The 20,366-nt window shown below is 35.9% G+C and overlaps 1 protein-coding gene across 1 annotated transcript; it reads right to left on the bottom strand.

The window, feature by feature from the left end:
- Positions 1-386: 386 nt before the first annotated feature.
- LOC137776238 (HIG1 domain family member 1A, mitochondrial-like) lies at positions 387-18,519 on the bottom strand. The gene is made up of 3 exons (XM_068562473.1): positions 18,410-18,519; positions 1,223-1,356; positions 387-540 (listed from the first exon to the last, which is right to left on the bottom strand). The coding sequence occupies exons 1-3, from the start codon at positions 18,517-18,519 to the stop codon at positions 491-493; spliced, it is 294 nt and encodes a 97-aa protein (XP_068418574.1). The 3' UTR covers positions 387-490.
- Positions 18,520-20,366: the final 1,847 nt, after the last annotated feature.

The raw sequence follows: 20,366 nt of genomic DNA, 5'->3' as shown, positions 1-20,366 counted from the left end.
CACATTTTAGGCTACAGGATGTCCTTTAGTATTAAGACATACTTCTTCAAAATTTGATTTCTAAAACCTTATGGAGTGCTCAGTCCACAAGGCAGTCAGAAAGAGTCAAATTAACTGGGGTAGATAGGATTCCTACATTACATCAAAAGCATATGATATTCTGCAGCAACTGGGAGCATTTTCAGGATGGGCATGTTGTCCTCTTTACAACTAATTTTATCAGAAGAGTTTAAGAAAGTGGACATTGTACCACTATCAAGCGCATTTAAAAGTGACATGTTTTTGTGCTAATCTGAATGACGTAGCTAGTGAACTAGTCACCAGTAACTTGGTCACCAGGCAAATCAAGCCTGCAAGAAAGGGAGCCAATATTCAAGTTACCATGTTATTGTCCGACCCACAGAATTTATATTCAACATAAACATATAACCTCAATATGAGATGTCTAACTAAAGCAAGCACCACCAAGACCAAGACAGCATCTCCTCTTCTAAGGTTTAGGTTTTGCCCAGAATTCTCGATACGTGGAATAGCCCATACCTAAAGAAAAAGAATGCTAGTTAAGCATTTAAATATTTTTTTTCAGTATTAGAAAATTAAAAACAGTTCATAAAGTAGCTAAAAGTAGCACCCTTGCTAGCATACAATACTTACAAGGGGAACAAGGCCCTACGCTAACACTCTTGCTTTCTTAAACAATTCAAATTTCTAAAATTCTTTTTACACAGTTTCCCAAGTATCTCAAGGCCGGTATGACTAGCTCAGACTGTTAAAATATCAATATTTATCTGGCAACTTTAAAAGGAGTTACTCTTGCTGTATAATACCAGATAAAGTCAATTAATTATAAAGCCTATAAAAGCATGTAATATCTTTTCCACCTTCAAAAACTCAGTAAGACAGCGATCATGTCTCTCCCAGATGATGGATCTTATTACCAATCCTATTTACATATCTAGAGTCTTCAACAAATTTATAAACTCAGTGAAGGGCAGTCCTATCTTTTCTTTCTTTCTTTAAAACCTTAGTAAGATTTTATCATAGATAGTAAAACTATGTCACAACTTGAACTATTTTTATTAATTCAGTTTTTATGTGAAAGTGAATATAAGTGATATTTGCAAACTGCTTCAAAGTCAGCTAAAAGTATCTATCTTGTTTTATTTACAAAGAAATCCATTACTGGGGAACCACAAATTTGAGATATCCTGTAGGAACATACCCAGAGTCATTGCTCCCACAACAAAGCCTTGGGCTGCCTCGCGCATGTAGATCAGGTGAATAGACACTTTAGTATTGCCCCTGCTCTTCAATTTACATAATCCATATGCAACGATTGCTGCAATCCTGCCATTCCTGTAAAACAGACAGTCACAAGTATGTCAAATGCATGGGGGCAGGGAATCAAGATGATTTTATCATCAATGTTCTATTTTTTTTTATAAGGATGCTTTAGGAGACCATTAACCAGCTAACATACAAATTGAGGTTTTAATTTTTCCCCCTCAGAACTAAAAATCCACAATTGGAAGCAAACAGTAGCAGATCCAGAAAGCTAAGATCATCTTTAAAATGTGGGCTTGTGAAGCCAGTAAATAAATTCCTTTAAGCGTGCCAGGGGAGCTCTTCTCTGTCCTACTTCCATCCCCGAAGGCAATCAGTTAATGTGGTACAGACTGTAATAAACCATAACAGTGAGTATAACAGAAAAAAAAAAACCTTTATGGAATATATTCTCCTTTTAGAATAGGAAAGTCTTTTTTAAATGCTTTAAAATCACAAGACCTTTTATGACCCAAATTACACAATGCTGAGTTGTCCTTATACTCAGGCACATATATGATTCCTGAAAGCTTACTAATTATGGTGTGTTTAATATAAATAAAGGAAAATAATATTATAATTAATTGCTGTTGAATTACATACTCTATAAAGTTTGATTTAGTGAGTGGGTACTTTTAAAATATGGAATGTGTATTCTCAGAAAATAATTTCTAAACCCAGATTACTGTAAATCTGCTTACCAGCATTTCCCAAACAGCTGAATTCTACAGAATTTTGTCCTACAAACACACAGCCATCTGGTCTATCACAATGCCAACCTGGTAAATCAAGCAAGCTCCAGAAAGCCAATAGATGAATTATTCACATACATCCCTGTTAGGAATTCAACTTCACATGTGTTACAGAAACACATAAATGGGAAAGAAAAAATTTTCTGATAGAAAAATTAATTATCATAGCAATCCTGAATAGTCTGTATTGAAAAAATGTCAATCCACAGAATCTGATGAACTGGTAAATAGAAAAAATATATTGAACTTTATAAAGAAAGATTATTTTCTATTGTTTTGCTATATATTTTTTATACATTATGTTGAAATTTAACCTTTCTTGTTTGACTTGACTAATTCTTTTATTATCATGCCTATTTTCATTCCTTTTACTTCAAAGTTGATGCATCCAGAGACTTTTTAAAGTGATTAGCCATGTTTTATATTACTGTCTCTATTTAGAAATCTTCATAAGACCCTGTACACTTTGAATGAATAATCTCAAAAAGGATGATATACATGTGAACCACTTACTATCCACTGTCCTTTCAGCTGTCCACAGGACTTTCCTCTTTCCAGTTCTTCCTAAATAAGCAGAATGCTTCTGATCTGCTGGTTCACTGCTGAAAGGATATTTGCACCAGAAATCGAGGACTTAAAAAATAAATCCAACTACATTAAGTATAATGATAAAGATAGATTGCTTACGTATATTTAATACACAACAGCTCCATAGGAAAACAAAAATATTGAAATGAAGAATAGGCCTCTTCAGTGGTAATACTGAGAATGTATAACTCAATGTATAATTGGGCATTGCCTAATCAGAAAACAAGATAGTGATGGCTCTGAGGCAGGGGCCTGGAAGCATCCTGTTGTCCCTGCCTCAACTCTAGATGCTGGATCTTGAGTGTGTAGGGGCTCCATGATGCCTGGGGGTTTCCTGAAGGAAGGTCTTTAAAAGCCAGTATTGAAATCTACCAACACATTAAAAATTCCTGTTTACTGGCTACATCAGACCTTGTCACCTGAATATCAACCTTTGGTTTATATTCAAGTGGGGGGGACACATGTAGATAAGGCATGAGATATTTCAAGACTTTCAAGATGTTTCAAATCAAGTTATTTTAATAAATAGTTATATTTTTTGATAAAGTGAATTCAAATACTACTTGCACGAGTGCTTTATTAATCTCATGCTTTCTGATAGCGTAATTACACACCATGGTAGTTAATTTGAAAATAGCTGTTTTTGTTTCATTTCCCTATGTTTGAATTCACTTTCAAAATCTGGGAGGCATATCATGATTATATGCAACACCTATGAAACCCTGAATTAAGCTTTTTACTTCTGTCCAAGTGCATTTTAGTTGCCTAATTCAAGGTTGGCATGCTGATTTGGAAATATGATTTTTATGTACCTGATTTTATACACAAGCCATTTTTATGCATCATATTGGAAGATAGACATATGTAATATTTGATTTACCATAATTCGATTCCATTTGATTAGATAATTAAAATGTGACTGTAAACTTAATTGGAGATCAATGTCTTTGGGCTTTTAAAGGCGAACAGTCCACATTGTGGAGATGCTGGCTTTTCTGTTTTGCTTTATTTTTTTCACCAAAATTATTTCAATGACTCCATAAACCATTATTCTTAGCATTTAATAAAGTTAGGTCTTTGACATTTCTTGAATATTCACTTAATATTAAATCAACTTTCTCTATATTTTTCATTTAAGAATTTGGCTTTTCCTCAAATTTGATAGCATTTTTTAAATTCCACGAATGGATTTTCCTCAACCTAAGAATATCTTAATAAATAACAAAATATGATACCGATTCCTATTCCTTAATTAAAGTAATGACAAATTATTTATCTTTTGGTGGTAAAATAAATAATAGCGTTTTATCTTCTTATGAAATTTGTATATTTCAATGATGAAAATGAATCCTGTCAGATTCCAACTCTAGAGGGAGGTTAAATAAATAAAATCATGAAAATATTGTGAATGCGAAATGCATATGATTTGAAAAGTGAGTCTCAGTTTTGTCCAACTTCGCTGAAGCGAGTTAGTTTCTGTGTCATGCCTACCTGTACATTCTTCCTCCTTTGGCTCATTTTTGGGATCATACTAATGGCCCAGAGGGTCCATCCAAAAAATTGTCAAATAGATAAAATAATTTTTAAAATCAGACTTGAATTAATTATGTTTCTTATCCATTTAATTAATAATTCCCGTTTCTCTCTTAAAGGTGGAATTAAGTAGCAGAATAAAATATATTGTTAAAATAACCAGAGATGTGTTTTTATAAATAATCTTGTTCAACAAATCAGAGCCCTTTGTTAATGTAGAATTATCCTGATTAATTTTATTAATGAGTTTGTTTAAATTGTACTACAGATTTCTTTAACTGAATTATATTATTCAAATAAACCCAACAGTGTGATAGAAATAACAAATCTAGGTGACTGACGTCAGGCACTTGTAACATCTCAGCTTTTTTTTTATTATGGCCTCTGGTTCTGTACTTTCTTATGTGTTATTAAAGAAGTAAATGCCTTCTTAGTATGCCTTTAATTCCTCAGACTTCAAACTTACTAGGGTTGGTTTCCAGAAGGTTCTTATTCCTGCACTAGTATGATCATAAAGTTAAACCACTTCTTTGTGTCCATAATTGTGCAGCCAACATGTTCCTGTTTATCCCCAACTTCTATCACCTCTCCAAACTCTGAAGCACGTCGTTTTACACTGGTTCATTCTTTGGAAAAAAAATTTTTTTGCCCTCTTCTTAATAGACACAGATCTAGACACAAAATGTAAAAGTGGTCAAAAAACATAGCATATAAATTATTTAAAATAACATTTTCCTTATTATATCACATTATAAAATTTGTGCTCTTTATTCGCTTTCTCATGAGTTAAGTTTAATATCAATATAGCCAGCATTTTTCTTGAGCCTGTACAATCTATATACCAGGATTCTTCCTAAGTGCTTTGGGGATGAAAATAAAAGGTGGCGAACTAGTGGGGAGCATAATTATGGAGGCTTATAGAAGGAAGTGTTCTTAGCGGAGCTCAATAAGGAAAACGAAGCTCAAAATTATTTGCTAAGCTTTCCATCTTGAAAAGCTAATTAGTTGCTTCCTGCTAATCTGGCATGGAAGATGAAATATATTCAACTGTCAAGAGAATACAATACCAAGAATGTTTTATAATAAAGAAGTCAGTAGCATAGATAAGGGGGTAAAATATATTCTCAAAGAGATCAAGAGATGCTTGATGAATAGTTGTCCTTCTAAGCAGGTCTTGAAGATTGAGAACCATTGTCAAATGGTGGAGCAGGGAGAGATTTCCACCTAGAGAAATTAGAGCAGAGGGTAGTCTCCCAAGGCCATGTATATATTTGAGTTGGCTGGAGCATAGGATTAGACTAAAGGAATAATAGTCAATGTAGTTGGAAGAGCAGGTTGGCGTTTACATCATGATCTCTGAGTGCAGGTAATGCCATCCAAAAGACTTCACATTTAAGTCAAAAAAGAATTTTAATGTCTCTTAGCAAAGTTGGGCTGAAAAACTATAAGTAGAATCCTCTGACAGTGGTGTATTTGCTAAACTGAGTGAAACTGGAATAAATAAAGGAAATCAAAACAATACAGACCCAAGATATTAAAAAAGAATAACAGATGGATTGTTAGATATCCAGAAATATCTGTCTTACTTTCTATTTATTTTCTACCATTTTTTTATTATTTCAAGATCTTGGTTGGGTAACTAGCCAAAATACTGAGTGTTGTATGCTAAACACCATTCTGAGAGTTTTTCATGTAAGTATTCCTTTAGTCGTCTTAGCAATTATTATTATTAATAATAATAATAATAATAATACTTGTTATGGTTGTTTTATTGTTATTCCATTGTACCTATAAGGAATCTGAAGAGAGTTTTGGTAGCTTTTCTAAGATTGCACAATAAAGAATGATACATCCAGGTCTGAACTCAAGCTGATTAACCCCAGAATCAGCCAGCGATCCTATCGATGTGAATACAACCCTTTAATATTCAAAATAGTACGTTTCACTGAAATAAGTTGATACGTATTCATAGAAACCCCATACTTTTGTGTTTTCTCATCTGTAAAAATATGTATTATAGCAACTTCTCTCCACCCTATAGCTTTTGAGGACCAAATGACAATGCATTGGAAGATACTTTTTATACCCTATGATACATTATAAATAAATCATTTTTCCTAAGTCATGTGTAAACCTCATTTTATAATCGACATGGGACAAATGTATCACGTATACAGAGCAGTAATGAAAAATAACTTCTAGCCTCCTCTTGTCCACAGTGAAATGTATGATTTCCAGAGCCCATTGATTCTTATTTCACTTGAATGACATTTTTCCCCAGTGCTTCTTTTATTGCATCATCTTATTGAACAACATTGAACTCCAGAGCTCCTAAGTGATCCCAAAAGCCCTAGTCATCAAGTACCAACAGAAATACTAACACTTGACAGAAAATTCTGTTTTTCAATCCCAGACAATTGTTTGGTATACATCGCATGATAGCCTAATAGTGGGATAAGCGAGCAAAGAGGTAGGTAGATGACTGCAGTCTCATCACCATAATTATGGTACAAAAATGTGGTGCAATGCAGTGAAAATAGCTTTTCAACAGGACAATTTCAAATTTTAGTTTCACTTCATACTTCTCATTTGCTCTTAAGGATGTTGTTGGAATCCTTTGAGCTTCGCTTCCTTTATCCTTAAAATAGAGAGTCTATACCCAATAATGAAAGTTGCCCTGAAAATCAGAGATGACACCATCCATAAACAAACAACATGAAATTGGTGGTACCAATATGAGGGGTCTAGTTTTCACATTTGTGTCTTACCAGTTTGTACTCCAGAGTGGGCAAAATGTCTCCTCTATGCCTGACTTTTGTCCATCTGTGAACCAGTCATTGCGGACAAAAATATGGACTTCTCTACCTCCGTGATCAACCTTGGGTTTAGACAACTCGGGAAAAGCCCTCACCTTTCAAAGGTGACATCCGTTTAGGACGGATTCTTAGGACAAGACCAGATGGAAGGAGCGTAGAGGTTAGTAGATGGGGGAGAATGAGGTTAGCCGTTGCCTCTTAGCTCTTAGTGTGCCACCATCTGGCATAAATGAGGTTGACACTGGAAAAGACAACACAGATATGCTATTAATGATGTGTAACTGAGAACTGCTAATTTCTAGATTTAAGGATTTGAAAGTAGGCATCAGGAATGAGCAATTTGGGGATCCTTCAAAGTAACTGTTAAGTGCATAGTCAATATGGCTCTGCTTAAGTGAGCAAATGAGGACAAAAGTTACATTTAAATAAATAAATACATTCCTTTACTTGTCACAGAGAAGCACTGTCCTGACCTGACACGTGTCTTATATTCATTAGCCTATCCTTCTAGAAACTACAGAATTAAGCCAGACTCAAAAGTAAACTTAAAGAAGTACGGTTTAATAACCATTGTGATGGGCACATTATCTTCCTCCTTTTTTAAAAAAAGTTTAATTTGCAGGTTGTGTTTTCAAAATAAACATACACAAAATACAAAAATCGTAAGTTTTAGAACACACAAATTTAGAATAACATTTAAACAGAATTGCTTGAAGTACATTATCAATTCAGTATACTTACAAACCATGGGTCTCTCTAGATTTTTATATTCTTACATACGTTAACTTTATGAATAAAAGTGTCTTTTTAAAAAATCACCCTTTAAGTGGTAGCTTTTCCAAGTAGATCATTCTTGTTAAGATGGATACTACGAACATAGTTTCATACAATATACCTGCCCAACTTTCTGAAAGGACAGTCTTTTTGTGTTTAAAAAAAAGAGTAATGAACTCTTGTTAACTGATAATATTGAAGTATTTTATAAAATATTCATGCACTTGTAAGAAAACGCCTTCTCTCCCTACAAGTACTCCTTTTTTATAGCCAAGGTTTTTCTCCCAGCTGTGTTGAGACTTTTGTACGATATATATAGATATTTCCTGAGCCTGGGCTTATCCTTTAGTCACTTGTAAACAGGCATCATTTTTTGAAGGACTGTGCTGGTTGGTAAGAAGTTACATCTCATCTTCAAATCGACTCTGCTCTGAATTGGTAGGGCTGGGGCTCTGCAGATGAATCATTCCCTCTGCCAGCTGATCCCTGCTCAGGTCTCCTAACAGAGGGCAGTAGAGGAAGATGGGAAGACAGAGGAGGACCTGAAACACTTCTATGTTTGCCTCCTGTTCCTGCCAGCATTCTCTAAGAAACAGAACTTGGATTCACCGGCAGCCTCCAGCCTCCTTCAGCCCTTGGAGACCAAGCCTCCCAGCTCCCCTTCAGAAGCACCTGCACCAGCTCGGCGTGTCCTCATAGAGCTCTGAGCCCTGCCTTGGAAGGACTCCTTCTGGATTCTAGATTCTGAACACTTCCATTCACTTCCGTTGTTTCCTCAGTCCTAGAGCAAGCCAGGCTCTGTATGGCTTAATATCGGCTACCTCCTTGTTCCCTTTGCATTTTTCCAGTCTTCCAAACCTGTGTAACAGATTCCCAGGATCACAGTCTCTCTGTTGATATATCTACCATGTCTTCTGTTTTCCTGACCTGAGGATTATGATTGATTTTAACTGGAATGTGTTTCCTTGCTAAGGGCTTTTTAAAATTCTTCCCTGAGATTCTTTTACTTAACTTATGACAACTTTGCCTAATTAAATTTCACACAAGAATGAAGTGTTTGGCTAAATTATTTCTGGAATATTAGTTCTATAGCATGAGACATTCAATTATGTATGAGAACAGATACACATGTTTATAATGAGCAAACGTTCCCTTTCATGGGGTGGGTATTCCTCAGTTCTCATGGGGATTTAAAAGGGAGAATAACAGCTCTATTAAAATGACAGTGAAATGAAAAAGCATCATGGGTCCTCTTTCTAATTTATATTCCTGACCTAAACAGCTCTACTCAACTCTTCTTAATTTATTTATGTGGACCAAAATCAATTCCTGTGGATCTTTAAATTTTTTCTTTATTCTCTGGGAATAAAGCCCCTTTTAAAATGGTTGGCCAGTGCCTTCAGGAGAGCCTAGAGACCATACCCTGGTATATTAGACGTTTCAGAGAATTTCCTAGGAGGGTTAATAACTTAAATTCTAACTAATCAGCCACAGAACTTAGAAAGTTAAAATTTTATAACTTCAATTTTTCACAGGGAATGACTTCAAATCTAATCACCTAGTGATAAGAATTTTAATCTTTCTAAAGTCAACCATCATCAAACTTTTATCTCAAGGGAGCAGGGAGACAAATAAATGTGGCTGACAGGTGCATTGAGTAATTTGACTCAGTCTGGGGTCTGTTAAATTTTGATTCCCTGCAGTTTGTGACTATACAGAAGGAAAGATCCATTTTTCTGGCTTAATTGGATGAAACTATAGCTTGTTATGATAAACTCATTTCATACAAAAAAATATTCTCAATACTACTTAAATTTGGATTTTTTCCAGAACACTCACCTGTACATATTCCTGTTTTCTTAGTAAGTCTAGCCAACTTAGCCATTTCTGAAGGTACAAAAAGAAAGAGCTTTGTCTCAAAAGAGCAATGACCAGTGAAAGCATAGCTCCGCGTTAAAGTATTAAAAATAAGAAACCATGGCTGAGTGTTCAACTTGTGTGAAACACTGTTCTAAATATTTTACAGGTATTTATCCAGTCAATCCTCATAACAACCTTATAAAGTAGTTATTATTAGCTTTATTTGATAGATTTGAAAATGCAATCCAAAGAAGTTACATAAAATACCCAATCTCATGTAACTAATAAATTGTAAGGCCTGGATTTAAACTTTGGAGGTCTAGATTCAGAAACTATAGTCTGAACCATGCATCACTTTGCTTCTCATTGATTACCCACTTCTTAATTTTAAGAAATGGGAAATAAAATGTTAGCCACTAACTTAAAACCACTCTTCCTAACCTAGTGAGCACAGACAGAGGAGAGACAAGGAATAAAAGATAGAAATAACAGTCAATTCTCCTTGAAAACATGCTTTAGGAATTCCTATGAGAATCACTGTAGAAAAACAATGGAGAATAATCTTCATCTGTGGAATGATTGTAGCATGATGCATTGCACTGTCTAGGTTGCTTATGATAAATGTATTTACAGTTTATGGATTTATGGTACAAAACCTGCTAAAAACTGTCAGAGTCAGCATGTGACTACCTAAGTAATAAATGGCAATGTTTCATAACTGAAATCTCTCTCTCAGTAAGCGATGCCCTACATGGCCCCCTTAGAGAGGTACTGTGCTTAAACTGTGTTGGGTGTTCCCACAGCAGCTATAAAGGACCGAGAGTCTTGTGTTTGCATCACGGTACTTCCACATGCTTTACCTTCAACTCATAATTACCTGCATCCTTTGAAGTATTAGTGAATTTTGATCCTGTGTAACACGTGACTCTTGTATGTCTGATTTGAGAGTCTGACCCTTTTTGCTATATCAAGGAGTTTCCTGCAGTTCCTTCTTGGAACTTTGTGGAGTTCCAAGAAGTTCAGTGCCTAAGCTGTATGCTCCTTTGGCTTGTCTTGGTAGTTATCAGGGGCATTGTTAATTTATTCAACAAACATAACATAAACAATAGCTCATTCAATAAATATTAATTGCAAGCAACTAGGTGCATAAAACTCTTTTAGTCACGAAACAGATAAAAATATTCACTCTTTTGTGTCATGCAATCTAGTTAAAGGAAACATACAGTAAAGAATAAACAACAACAATAATGATAAAAACCATTTGTCATGTTATGAATGTGCCTTGCCCAAAAAATTAGGCATATTGGGGGGACAGAGAGTGTTGAGATACAGAATTGGTATTTTATTTGCAAGCAAATAATTGCAAGCAAATAATTTATTTTAATTGCAAGCAACTAGGTGCATGAAACTATTTTAGTCACAAAACAGATAAAAATATTCACTCTTTTGTGTCATGCAATCTAGTTAAAGGAAACATACAGTAAAGAACAAACAACAACAATAATGATAAAAACCATTTGTCATGTTATGAATGTGCCTTGCCCAAAAAATTAGGCATATTGGGGGGACAGAGAGTGTTGAGATACAGAATTGGTATTTTATGAGGAAAAGACATGAGCATCTCTGGTAGTGTAACATTTGACCAAAGTCTTAATGAAGTAAAATTGTGAGCTGTGAATATCTGAGGGGGGATATTTCCTGGAGTTCGGAAAAAGTTTGCCTGATATGTTGGAGAGGACGGTGTGGGAGGAATGGAGTGAGGGAGTGACAGCAGTAAGAGATAAAGGGAGAAGCAGGTGGGGATGAGATCAGATAGGGAGATCAAGCAAAACTTAAGAAATTAAAGTTTAGTCTGACAGAAATGGGAAGGGGCTGAAGGGTTTTAAGAGAGCCGAATATGGCTAAGCTCTACCTGGTCTCCTCTGTTGCTGTGCTGAGAACAGTTTATACAAGTGTCAGTGTTGAGGTCGGGGGAACAACTAGAAGACATTAGTGCATCGACAGGGCAGGTGAGAGAGGATGGAGTGTGGTGATCTGTCAGGGGGCAGTCAGGAAAATCAAAGCCACTTGAAATATCCAAGTCATGAAAGACATAGCTAGGAATTAAGGTCTTAAATAAGCTGTGGAAAAACCTGAAGGAGCAGAATTCAGAGACGTTTCACCAAAGGTCTCAGCCTGAAGCACCAAAGGAGCTCTGATGTCTAGAAGATTCTGCAATTCTCAAGACTCTCTGGAAAACCCTACAAAACCATTGGCATCTACAGAACCAGAGTGAAGAGGGGAGTTCTGAAAAACATGCCTGCACATATGGAATATCATTACACGCCTACGCCTCTGGCTGTATATGTCTTTGGAGGAGTCTCTCCCATTTGGCAAATCTCGCATGAGTTCTCATGACTGACAAATCCTATCATTAACTTACACTTTCTAAAATTCCTTAAATAGGAATTATCACCTGTTTATAGTCTTGCTTTCAGTGTAAACTTCTTTTCCTATGCCATTCATTATTCAGCGGATTGGTAGAGAGGGAAGATGAATATTTGGTCTTGCTCTCTCTCTGGAAGTAGAAGTCTACCTTAACATATTTAATTAAATAAATAATTAAATTGCTTATTTTTGTATTTTTTCTTCCTACTGGTGTACCAGCTTTTTGAGGGAAAGAAGAAACTTTTTTTCATTTTTTGTAACCCCAGAAGATAGCATCATTCCTGGAATATGCTGGATGCATAATTAACACTTTTTGGTTGAATGAAAAACTTTTCCATAATAAGAGGAATAATCGTAGGGCAAGCTAATGCTAGTAGGCTAAGAGAATCAAGATGAACAAGTAGAGAATGTATATTAGGGTGATCTACACTGAGAAAAACTTAATTTAAAAAATTTTGAGAAAAGCAACCTACACTGAGAGAAAGTATCCATATGCAATTATGGTTCAAATTTGAGTGAGTTTGTGAAGGAAGTATTGGACCAAAAGGGTGTAGTGTGAAGAGCAGAAAAATATACAAGAAGCAGGAATTCTAAAAATGCATGCAGGGCACAGCCAGGCTTAAAAGAGCTGCGAAACATTTTGAGTATACCATTTCATTTTTTCTATTAGTTTTTTTTTTTTTTAATCAGGGAAATCTTTCAACTATTCATGATGGACTTGGGAAAAAAAAGATTAGAGATTTACATTCTTCTCAAAGTTTACCAAGAATGATTGAATTCAGACGCTTGTATTTTTTTTCAGATACCATTACATTTCTTGGTGCAATGCTTTGCAAATAGACGGCTCAATCTTCTCAAGCTCTGAAAGGATGTATCTAAAGATTATCTAAGAAGTTATTTTAGAAATTGTGCTTTTTAAAAAACAACAATGCAATGACAACAAAACCCTTTTAGAACCAGACTAGATTCATTGCTTTCCATAGAGTATTTTCAATTTACCTGATGGCCGTGCTCAGATTAGATTATGGCAGGAGCTGGAGCTTGGTCAGAGCAAAGGCAAAACAACATGTGCATCTGTTAGGAGGATCTGATTTCTCAACAATAGACACCTAGTTTTCTCATGTCAGAGTGAGCATTCTTCCTGGAAATGACAAGTTACTATGAAATAAGGTTAACTATAAAGTGATTCTTGGACACACATTGTTTTCTTTAATGGTATCCTGACTGTAATTCTGAAGGAAGATATTATTATGTTCTCCATTTTACAGGTAAGCAAACCGAGTCTTAAAGAAGTCAACTGATTTATCCAGTTCACAGAGCCAGTAAATACAGGGACTCCCAGACGTTTCTAACTGACAAACTCATTTCTATCAAAATGATGACTTCGTGTATTGGGCCCGGAGATGTGCTACTGTTTGATATACATTATCTAATTCAATCCTCAGAACCTCACTATAAGGTGGATATAAGTAACCCCATGCTTTTCCTCGGGGAATTGATGCTCAGTGACCCTATATGACTAATGCCAAGGGAAGGATTTAAAACCATTGGGAGGGTTAAAAAGAATAACAAAACAAAACAAAATAATATGCATGCAGCTGCATCTCTATGAAAACTAATTGTCCCATCAACAGTGAGTTATTTATTTGGTTTCTCTTTATAGGAATTAAGTTGGATTGTCTGTTTTTAATGAAGCACCACCAACACTCTCTACTAGGACTGGAAACTAGGTTTCACAGTACTCCTTCCCTCTTTGGCTCAGGGTTAGAGTTTGTCAATGAGAGGAGTTCGCATAGGATTTGGAAGGAGGAAAGGAGTGGACGTCATTCTTCTCAGGAGGTCCCGGTGGGCAGATGCAACGGCTTCTGGGCCATGTCTACAAGCTCCCAGTTCTCCGCGGTGGTGACCAGACACGGAGGCTCCAACATCTCCTGATCTCTGCCTTCTCTCTGACCCCTGTGCTTCAGTCCTAAGTCCTTCTGGAACATGTCCCCAATCCTTCAGCTGCTGCCTCCCTGATCTGTACTACTCATCTCCTCTCACATCTGTGGAATCCCCAGTTCCTATAGTAAATTCCTTATTCTCATAATGCTATAGAAATTCTACTTTCCTGACTCAACCCAGACTAAATACAGGTGGAAGATTTGTCCTGTTCCTGGTATTGCCAGTAGAGGGGCAGTGATTCTTTTCTGAAAGAAACAGAATGGTCATTGGGTGGAACACACTTGAAATTTTTAAAATTATATATATTCCAATAAGTTTGCTTAATGCAACCCAGTTAACTGTAGGGGGAAAAAAAAATAGAAAGTATCAGAGAAATATTCAACATGGGCAAGGAAGCCTGTGTATCTAAAATGAACAAGTTTCCCTAATTGCTTTTTCTGATCAAGTAGTGCCTTTGGCTTTGACATGAGGTGAATTGTGCACAAATATGCAAAAGGATTTTGATGTCATAAAAACTGAAATAGTAACAATATTCTTATCAATATCTAGGAATGAGACTAAGGGTTTAAATATGCTGACAGTAACATTGGTATATTACATATGACTATATTTTTACAGTTTGTACTCTAGAGAATGTATTTCACTTTTTATTATTAATATGGCTACCATTTATTGAGAACATACAACATTTGAACCCACTGAGTTTATAAGAAATTACATATATTTTTTGTGATAGGTAATGCAGTACAAGAACATGAAAATAACACTTTCAGGTTAGCACATATTTAAAAAGCCTGGATTTTTAAAATCATAGATTGTAAAGCTAAGGTCTTACTATGTACCAGGTAGAAGCATATTGAACTATATATGATGGAAAAAAACACACCTTCTTGTGTGCAGAGTATACAAACCTAAACATATAAAATGATAGCACTGTCACTGATGCTGTCATGAAGATTAATGCAGAGGAAGTTCTTTGAAAACAAAACCTGCTACTAAATGTTCAATGCAGTTACCATTATGAGATTCAGGCCCATCTATCAGTATCCACTAAATAAAGATTAACAGCCTTCTCTCTATTACGGGTGTTACTTATTCCCATTCTATCTATGTCTCTGAGGAATAAAAGAATCTTTATCCATAATACTGCTGCCAAGTTATTATTGAATGGAGTTACTATCAATGTATACAGAAATATATAATTTGACTCTTAATAATCTAATCAAACACTTACATACCATGCTGCCTATCTGTGACTAAAACAGATTATATACAATGTTTTGTTACATGTAAGTGAAGACTGATTTGTGAATTCAAAATACAACATATTGAGTACAGTATTTCCAAAGATAGCATGAAAAAGAACTGGGTCTATAATATGGTAAATGTGTAGTGAACCTTTTCCACACGGTGTCATGGAGAACATATCGGCGGCACGTTTGCAATTAAGAATATCACTTAAAATGACGCCAAAAACACCTAGTTTCTGCCTCTTTTACTTGAAATGCTGAATCCTTTGCAAATCATCACAATGACGGTGATGAATTGCATGAATGCCCAAGAGGAAACCTACCTGGTGGTGTTTGCCTTCACATATGTTCAACAAGGTCATGCCAAGTATTAATGTATAAAGCTAAAGAATAAAACAATTATCTCAGAAAAAAAAGGAAATTGTTATTGTGTTCTTGGGAGAATTATATCTTGGTTACTTAATGCTATAACTTCTATAAGATCCACTTTTCTTGTTTACCCCTGTTGTTTAAGCTTGATTTTGGCTAAAACACTGTTACTGGTCTTCAGGGCTCAGTATCCACTTTCCTTGTGTTTCTATCGGGTGGTGCTCAATCCCACATTCCTTGACTCGCCTCCCTACTGAGATAAACATTACTCCAATATGCCAACAATTAGTATAGAAAGCAGTCATCCCTATAGACTGAAAACAACATAGAGGGCAGGCGCTATTTATGGTATGTTTTGATTACCTCTCTGTATACATACAGTCTCTAACATAGCTCCAGGGACATAGCAGGCTAACAACGTACATTTGGTGAATGAATATATATTCATTATATTATTCATCAAATGATATAGATACATATTTTAAATAAGAAGTTATGCTTAGTTTTAAGTTCTTCTCTCTTTTCATATCAAGGGGCCAATGAGCATTTAAAATATTCTAGACTGACATCAAGATGGTTAACTTTATCCTTGTGGTTTCCAGCACCAGGGCATTTTTCTTCTACAATAGCTTAGCAGCAGTAAGTTATGACCCATGAACTCAATGGCTCATGTAAACAAACTCTTATTTTTCGCTCTCCTTTCATGTCAGAGGCGGTGGGTCGGCTCCTACACTTTTGTTCCCCATGGTTCTCATTCCGGAAGCTAGTCTGGAGGAGGAGCCCTTTTTGAAGATATGCTATTCTCATGGGAGAGGAAAAAACAAGAGAGCTGGAGGATATTTCTGACGCTTCTGCTTGGTCTTGGCTTAGACCACATGCGCTTGCATTCCATCAGCCAAACCTGTCACATGGCCAGACCCAGAATCAGTGGGGAGGGATGTAAAATCATCTCACAAAAAAGAGGGAGCAAACAGCTGGAGAGAATGACATAATCCTCCTCTCCTCTCTATAAAATTGATCCTGTAAAGGAGGAATGTTTCAGAAAGTTATCCCCATTTGAAGAATGACATTCAAGGACCAGAATGTGTTATTCAAAATGTTTAATTAAAATCATAGAAATCGGAAGGTTTTTTGTCATCCAACACATTGAATTCGAGCTTTACAATCTAAATATCTGTGAACTTTATAGGTCTCATGGTTACTTGCCCTCTCTGAATCTTAGTGTCAGTATATGTAAAAAAAAATGAAAAATGAACAAAAATACCCACCTTATATAGAGTTTTTGTGCAAATTATATAATAACATGTTTAAAAGTACCAGTGACAGCTCCAGACTTAGAGTATCACATACAACCCTCCTCTGTCTCTCTCCCTCTTTCCAGCCCCTTCTCTTTTCTCTAAAATATCTTTTTTTCTCCCTCCTCCTTCCTGCTTTCTCTAAATTATCTTTAGGCTGGGAGAAACACTTAGTTTCATTGCTTTGTTCAGTAACTTCTGGCTTCCTGAAATCTGAATTCCCTTAACATTTTTTAATCCCTCAGCTACTTTCCACCAACTACCTTTGACACTGAAAGCTGGGGATTTGTTCCCCACCTCATGGTCCTGAGGCTTCAGCTGATTTTCATATCTTCCTGCAGGCAATATATTCTCTCAACCTACACTATTAGATGAAAATCAAGCAGTGGTTTTGCTTTTTCTCTTTAACTCTAGAGATCTGCTAGGTCACTGTCATTCCTTCAGTCTTTTCCTGGATCCTCCTTCATAAGAAAGGTATTCAGAAACATATGAGAATATAGTTACTGGCAGCAAGAAACTCAGCTTTTCAATTTCGTTCTTGAAGAAAAATCTCTTTTCTCCTGCCCACATTCTTTCAAAGCATCGCAGAATAAAGTGACTGTTTGTACTGTCTTCCAACCTGAAATAATTTGACATATTGCTTCTGAAATGAATCTAAACTTAAAGTCTAAAACTTCAATTAACAAATAGAAGTAATGCTGTACCCATAGATTTCACAGCTTTATGACAGTTTGACACTTTGCTGTACTGCTTCTCAGACTCTTGGTAAAAATTAAGTGTTTATTAGTTTGACTTTTGACTAGCAACAAAAAAAATAAATATGGTAAATATTTGAAGTATTATCATGTATGTGTAATTATATATGTACATGTTATACATATATAATAAAGTTTTGCAGTAAAGTAATTTGACTGTGTTTATGTAAAAATTTTCTCATTTTTATATTTAAAAAAATATTTACATGTCCACTTAATCTTTCAATCATGGCTTCATACATTAAATTAATATTTATAAAGTGCAGACTCTGTGCCAGACACCTGTCCTGTGACCTAGAAATTTAAATATGGACATTCATGTTCTCATGAGGAAGACAAGTAAATAGATAATTACAGTACCATAGATTCAAGCTACGTAGAGATGTAAAGTATATTTATACTTGTATAATATAAATATAATTGAGTACCGTGAAAGCAGCTAATTCCATAAGAAAATTAAAAAGATATTTCCTACATGCCTGATACTGGTCTGGTTGTTTTATATACATCGCCTTCTTATGAACTCGCAGTGGCAAACCTGTTCTCCAGCAGAGGCAGGGATCAAATGCAGTTTTCCTGGCCATGAGGCCTGTGCCACTTCAATGACTTTTAAGCTGGCAGCCAAAGGAAAATTAGTTTTCCAGGTAAGGAGGTTTGTCAAGGGTCTTCCAAGAAGGAGGGCCTGCTGCCGGTGGTTGGAAAAGAGAACAGTGGTCCAGATACTGTGCCTGAGAGGTGAGACCAGGTGGTGAACAGAAGCCAGGTCGTCTAATTTCCACGGTCGTGGTCTTGCTCAGCTTACCTTCTTGTAAATGAATATAACCACTCACCATTCACTCTCTTTTTTTTTTTTTTTTTTGGCCATGCTGCATGGCATGTGGGATCCCCGTTCCCTGACCAGGGATCGATCCCACTCCCCCTACCTTGGAAGCGCGGAGTCTTATCCACTGGACCGCCGGGGAAGTTCACCATTCACTCTTGCAATTCAGCCTTTGCTGAACACCATGCCAGATCTCGAGAGAGACAGTGATGAACAAAAAGACAATGGTTCTCTGACTCTGAGAGGCTTATCGTCACTTGCTGAGGAGAAGAAAGTCATCGAGTATTCACACAAACCACCGCAAGAGCGTGGGGAGAACAGGATCAGATGCTTGGAAGGTTGGTGTGAGAGAAACTATCCAGTAAGAGCAGAAAGCAGAGGTCTAATTAATCTGAACCTATCGAATATCAGCGATGCTCTTGGCCTGTGAATCAGGAAATTATCTAAATTTCTGTCACTTTTGCAGAGTTTTCTGGATCCACTTTAAAATTGCCCATTGCTGTTAATGCTAACCACCACCCTCCCATCTCTTGTTCTGCAAGCTTCAAGGGTTTCCTAATGTTTCTTTTAGCTTCAATCAGTTCAGACTACAGTTGATCAACTTTCAACAGAATAAGTTCCTCTTTAAGTATCTTTGAAGTTTGTCTGGTCTTTCCTGTCTCAGTCACCACATATATTATTTCCCATCTATCACCATTACTGACATTAAGACATCTAAGTTTTCCAATCGGACATGCTAGATTAATTCACCTTCCTTTTGATGAAGAACTTTCTGGCCTAAGTATCTTTTGGTGCCAAATTGGCATTTTGGAGAACTGGTCTGCATTATAATAACTTCTACTTTAACCTGAGGGCTTCCGTGTCCTCTTACCTTCTTCTCCTTCCAGATTGACTCTTGGCAACCATTAAGAGATTCAGTGTCTTTCTTACATTCCAGAAATTACCTGACTTACTTTCTCAGTCTGGTGCGGTTGCCTCTCTTTTCTACTCCCATAGGCTTGAATTAATCTACAATAGCCTGTCCTTGCAATGATGGATTTTCTTGATTATTTCTCGCCATTGTATTTGAATATTTGAGACAAGGGATGGTCCTATTTATATTTTATCACTAGAACCCAGCAAAACTTCTGATGTAGAGTATATCCTACAAGTGTTTATGGAATTTATGAGTGAATGAATATATATTACGGGGGAGAAAACTTTCTTCACTCCAGTCTTAAAAAAAATTCTACTAAGTATTCTAGTCATGATTTCCTATATTTTTCTTCAAAAATTACTCTTCATCTATTAATAATTAGTGTGCATTTTGTATGAGCAGACTTTTAAAAAGTCAATTAACCCACCTGAACTGCATTACTGTGAGGGAGGGAGTAGTCGGGACTGATGGTTTTTCTGTCATCAGCGTTCCCCAAGGTTGAGGTGGATGCCGTGAGGATTTTATCCCTTTTGGCATTTGGGGACCGAAGCAGTACACTTCAGGAGGAGTAGCAGAGTGAATTTAAATGAAAAATGCTTCCCTAAATAACTAAATTGTTAACCAATATTAGTTATCGTAATTATAAATTACGTAATTATAAATTTAACTATAAATTTCCTTATATAAAGATGATTAGCGTCTTGGAGGTAATAATAAAAATATGTGGTTTTAGAGAATTCAGATTTAAGGGGACAAAATAGGGCAGACAGTAAAACTTTAATATAGAAGTTAGCATATTTAAGTCACATTTTCATATTAATTTCTATTTTCTTCAACTCAAATTATTAACATTGTTTTTTTTTTTTTAGCAACTTATTCATGGAACAAATGGAACAGTAATAGATATAAAGGGTATTTCTTTCTTTTCAGAAAAAAGAAAGACA

The sequence above is a fragment of the Eschrichtius robustus genome, chromosome 14 (genome assembly GCF_028021215.1).
Source record: "Eschrichtius robustus isolate mEscRob2 chromosome 14, mEscRob2.pri, whole genome shotgun sequence".
Taxonomy (NCBI): domain Eukaryota; kingdom Metazoa; phylum Chordata; class Mammalia; order Artiodactyla; family Eschrichtiidae; genus Eschrichtius; species Eschrichtius robustus.
The sequence above is the reverse complement of the archived record's forward strand: the minus strand, read 5'-3'. Positions and strand labels throughout refer to the sequence as shown.

What these genes read in the sequence shown, in the direction of transcription:
- LOC137776238 (XM_068562473.1), bottom strand. Translation starts at nt 18,519, where the DNA reads ATGGTGAGTGGTTATATTCATTTACAAGAAGGTAAGCTGAGCAAGACC. An exon ending in GGTCTCACCTCTCAGGCACA is followed by an intron (nt 1,357 to 18,409) that starts GTATCTGGACCA and finishes TCTGTTTTACAG; the next exon opens with GAATGGCAGGATTGCAGCAA. An exon ending in TGTGGGAGCAATGACTCTGG is followed by an intron (nt 541 to 1,222) that starts GTATGTTCCTAC and finishes CTTTTTCTTTAG; the next exon opens with GTATGGGCTATTCCACGTAT.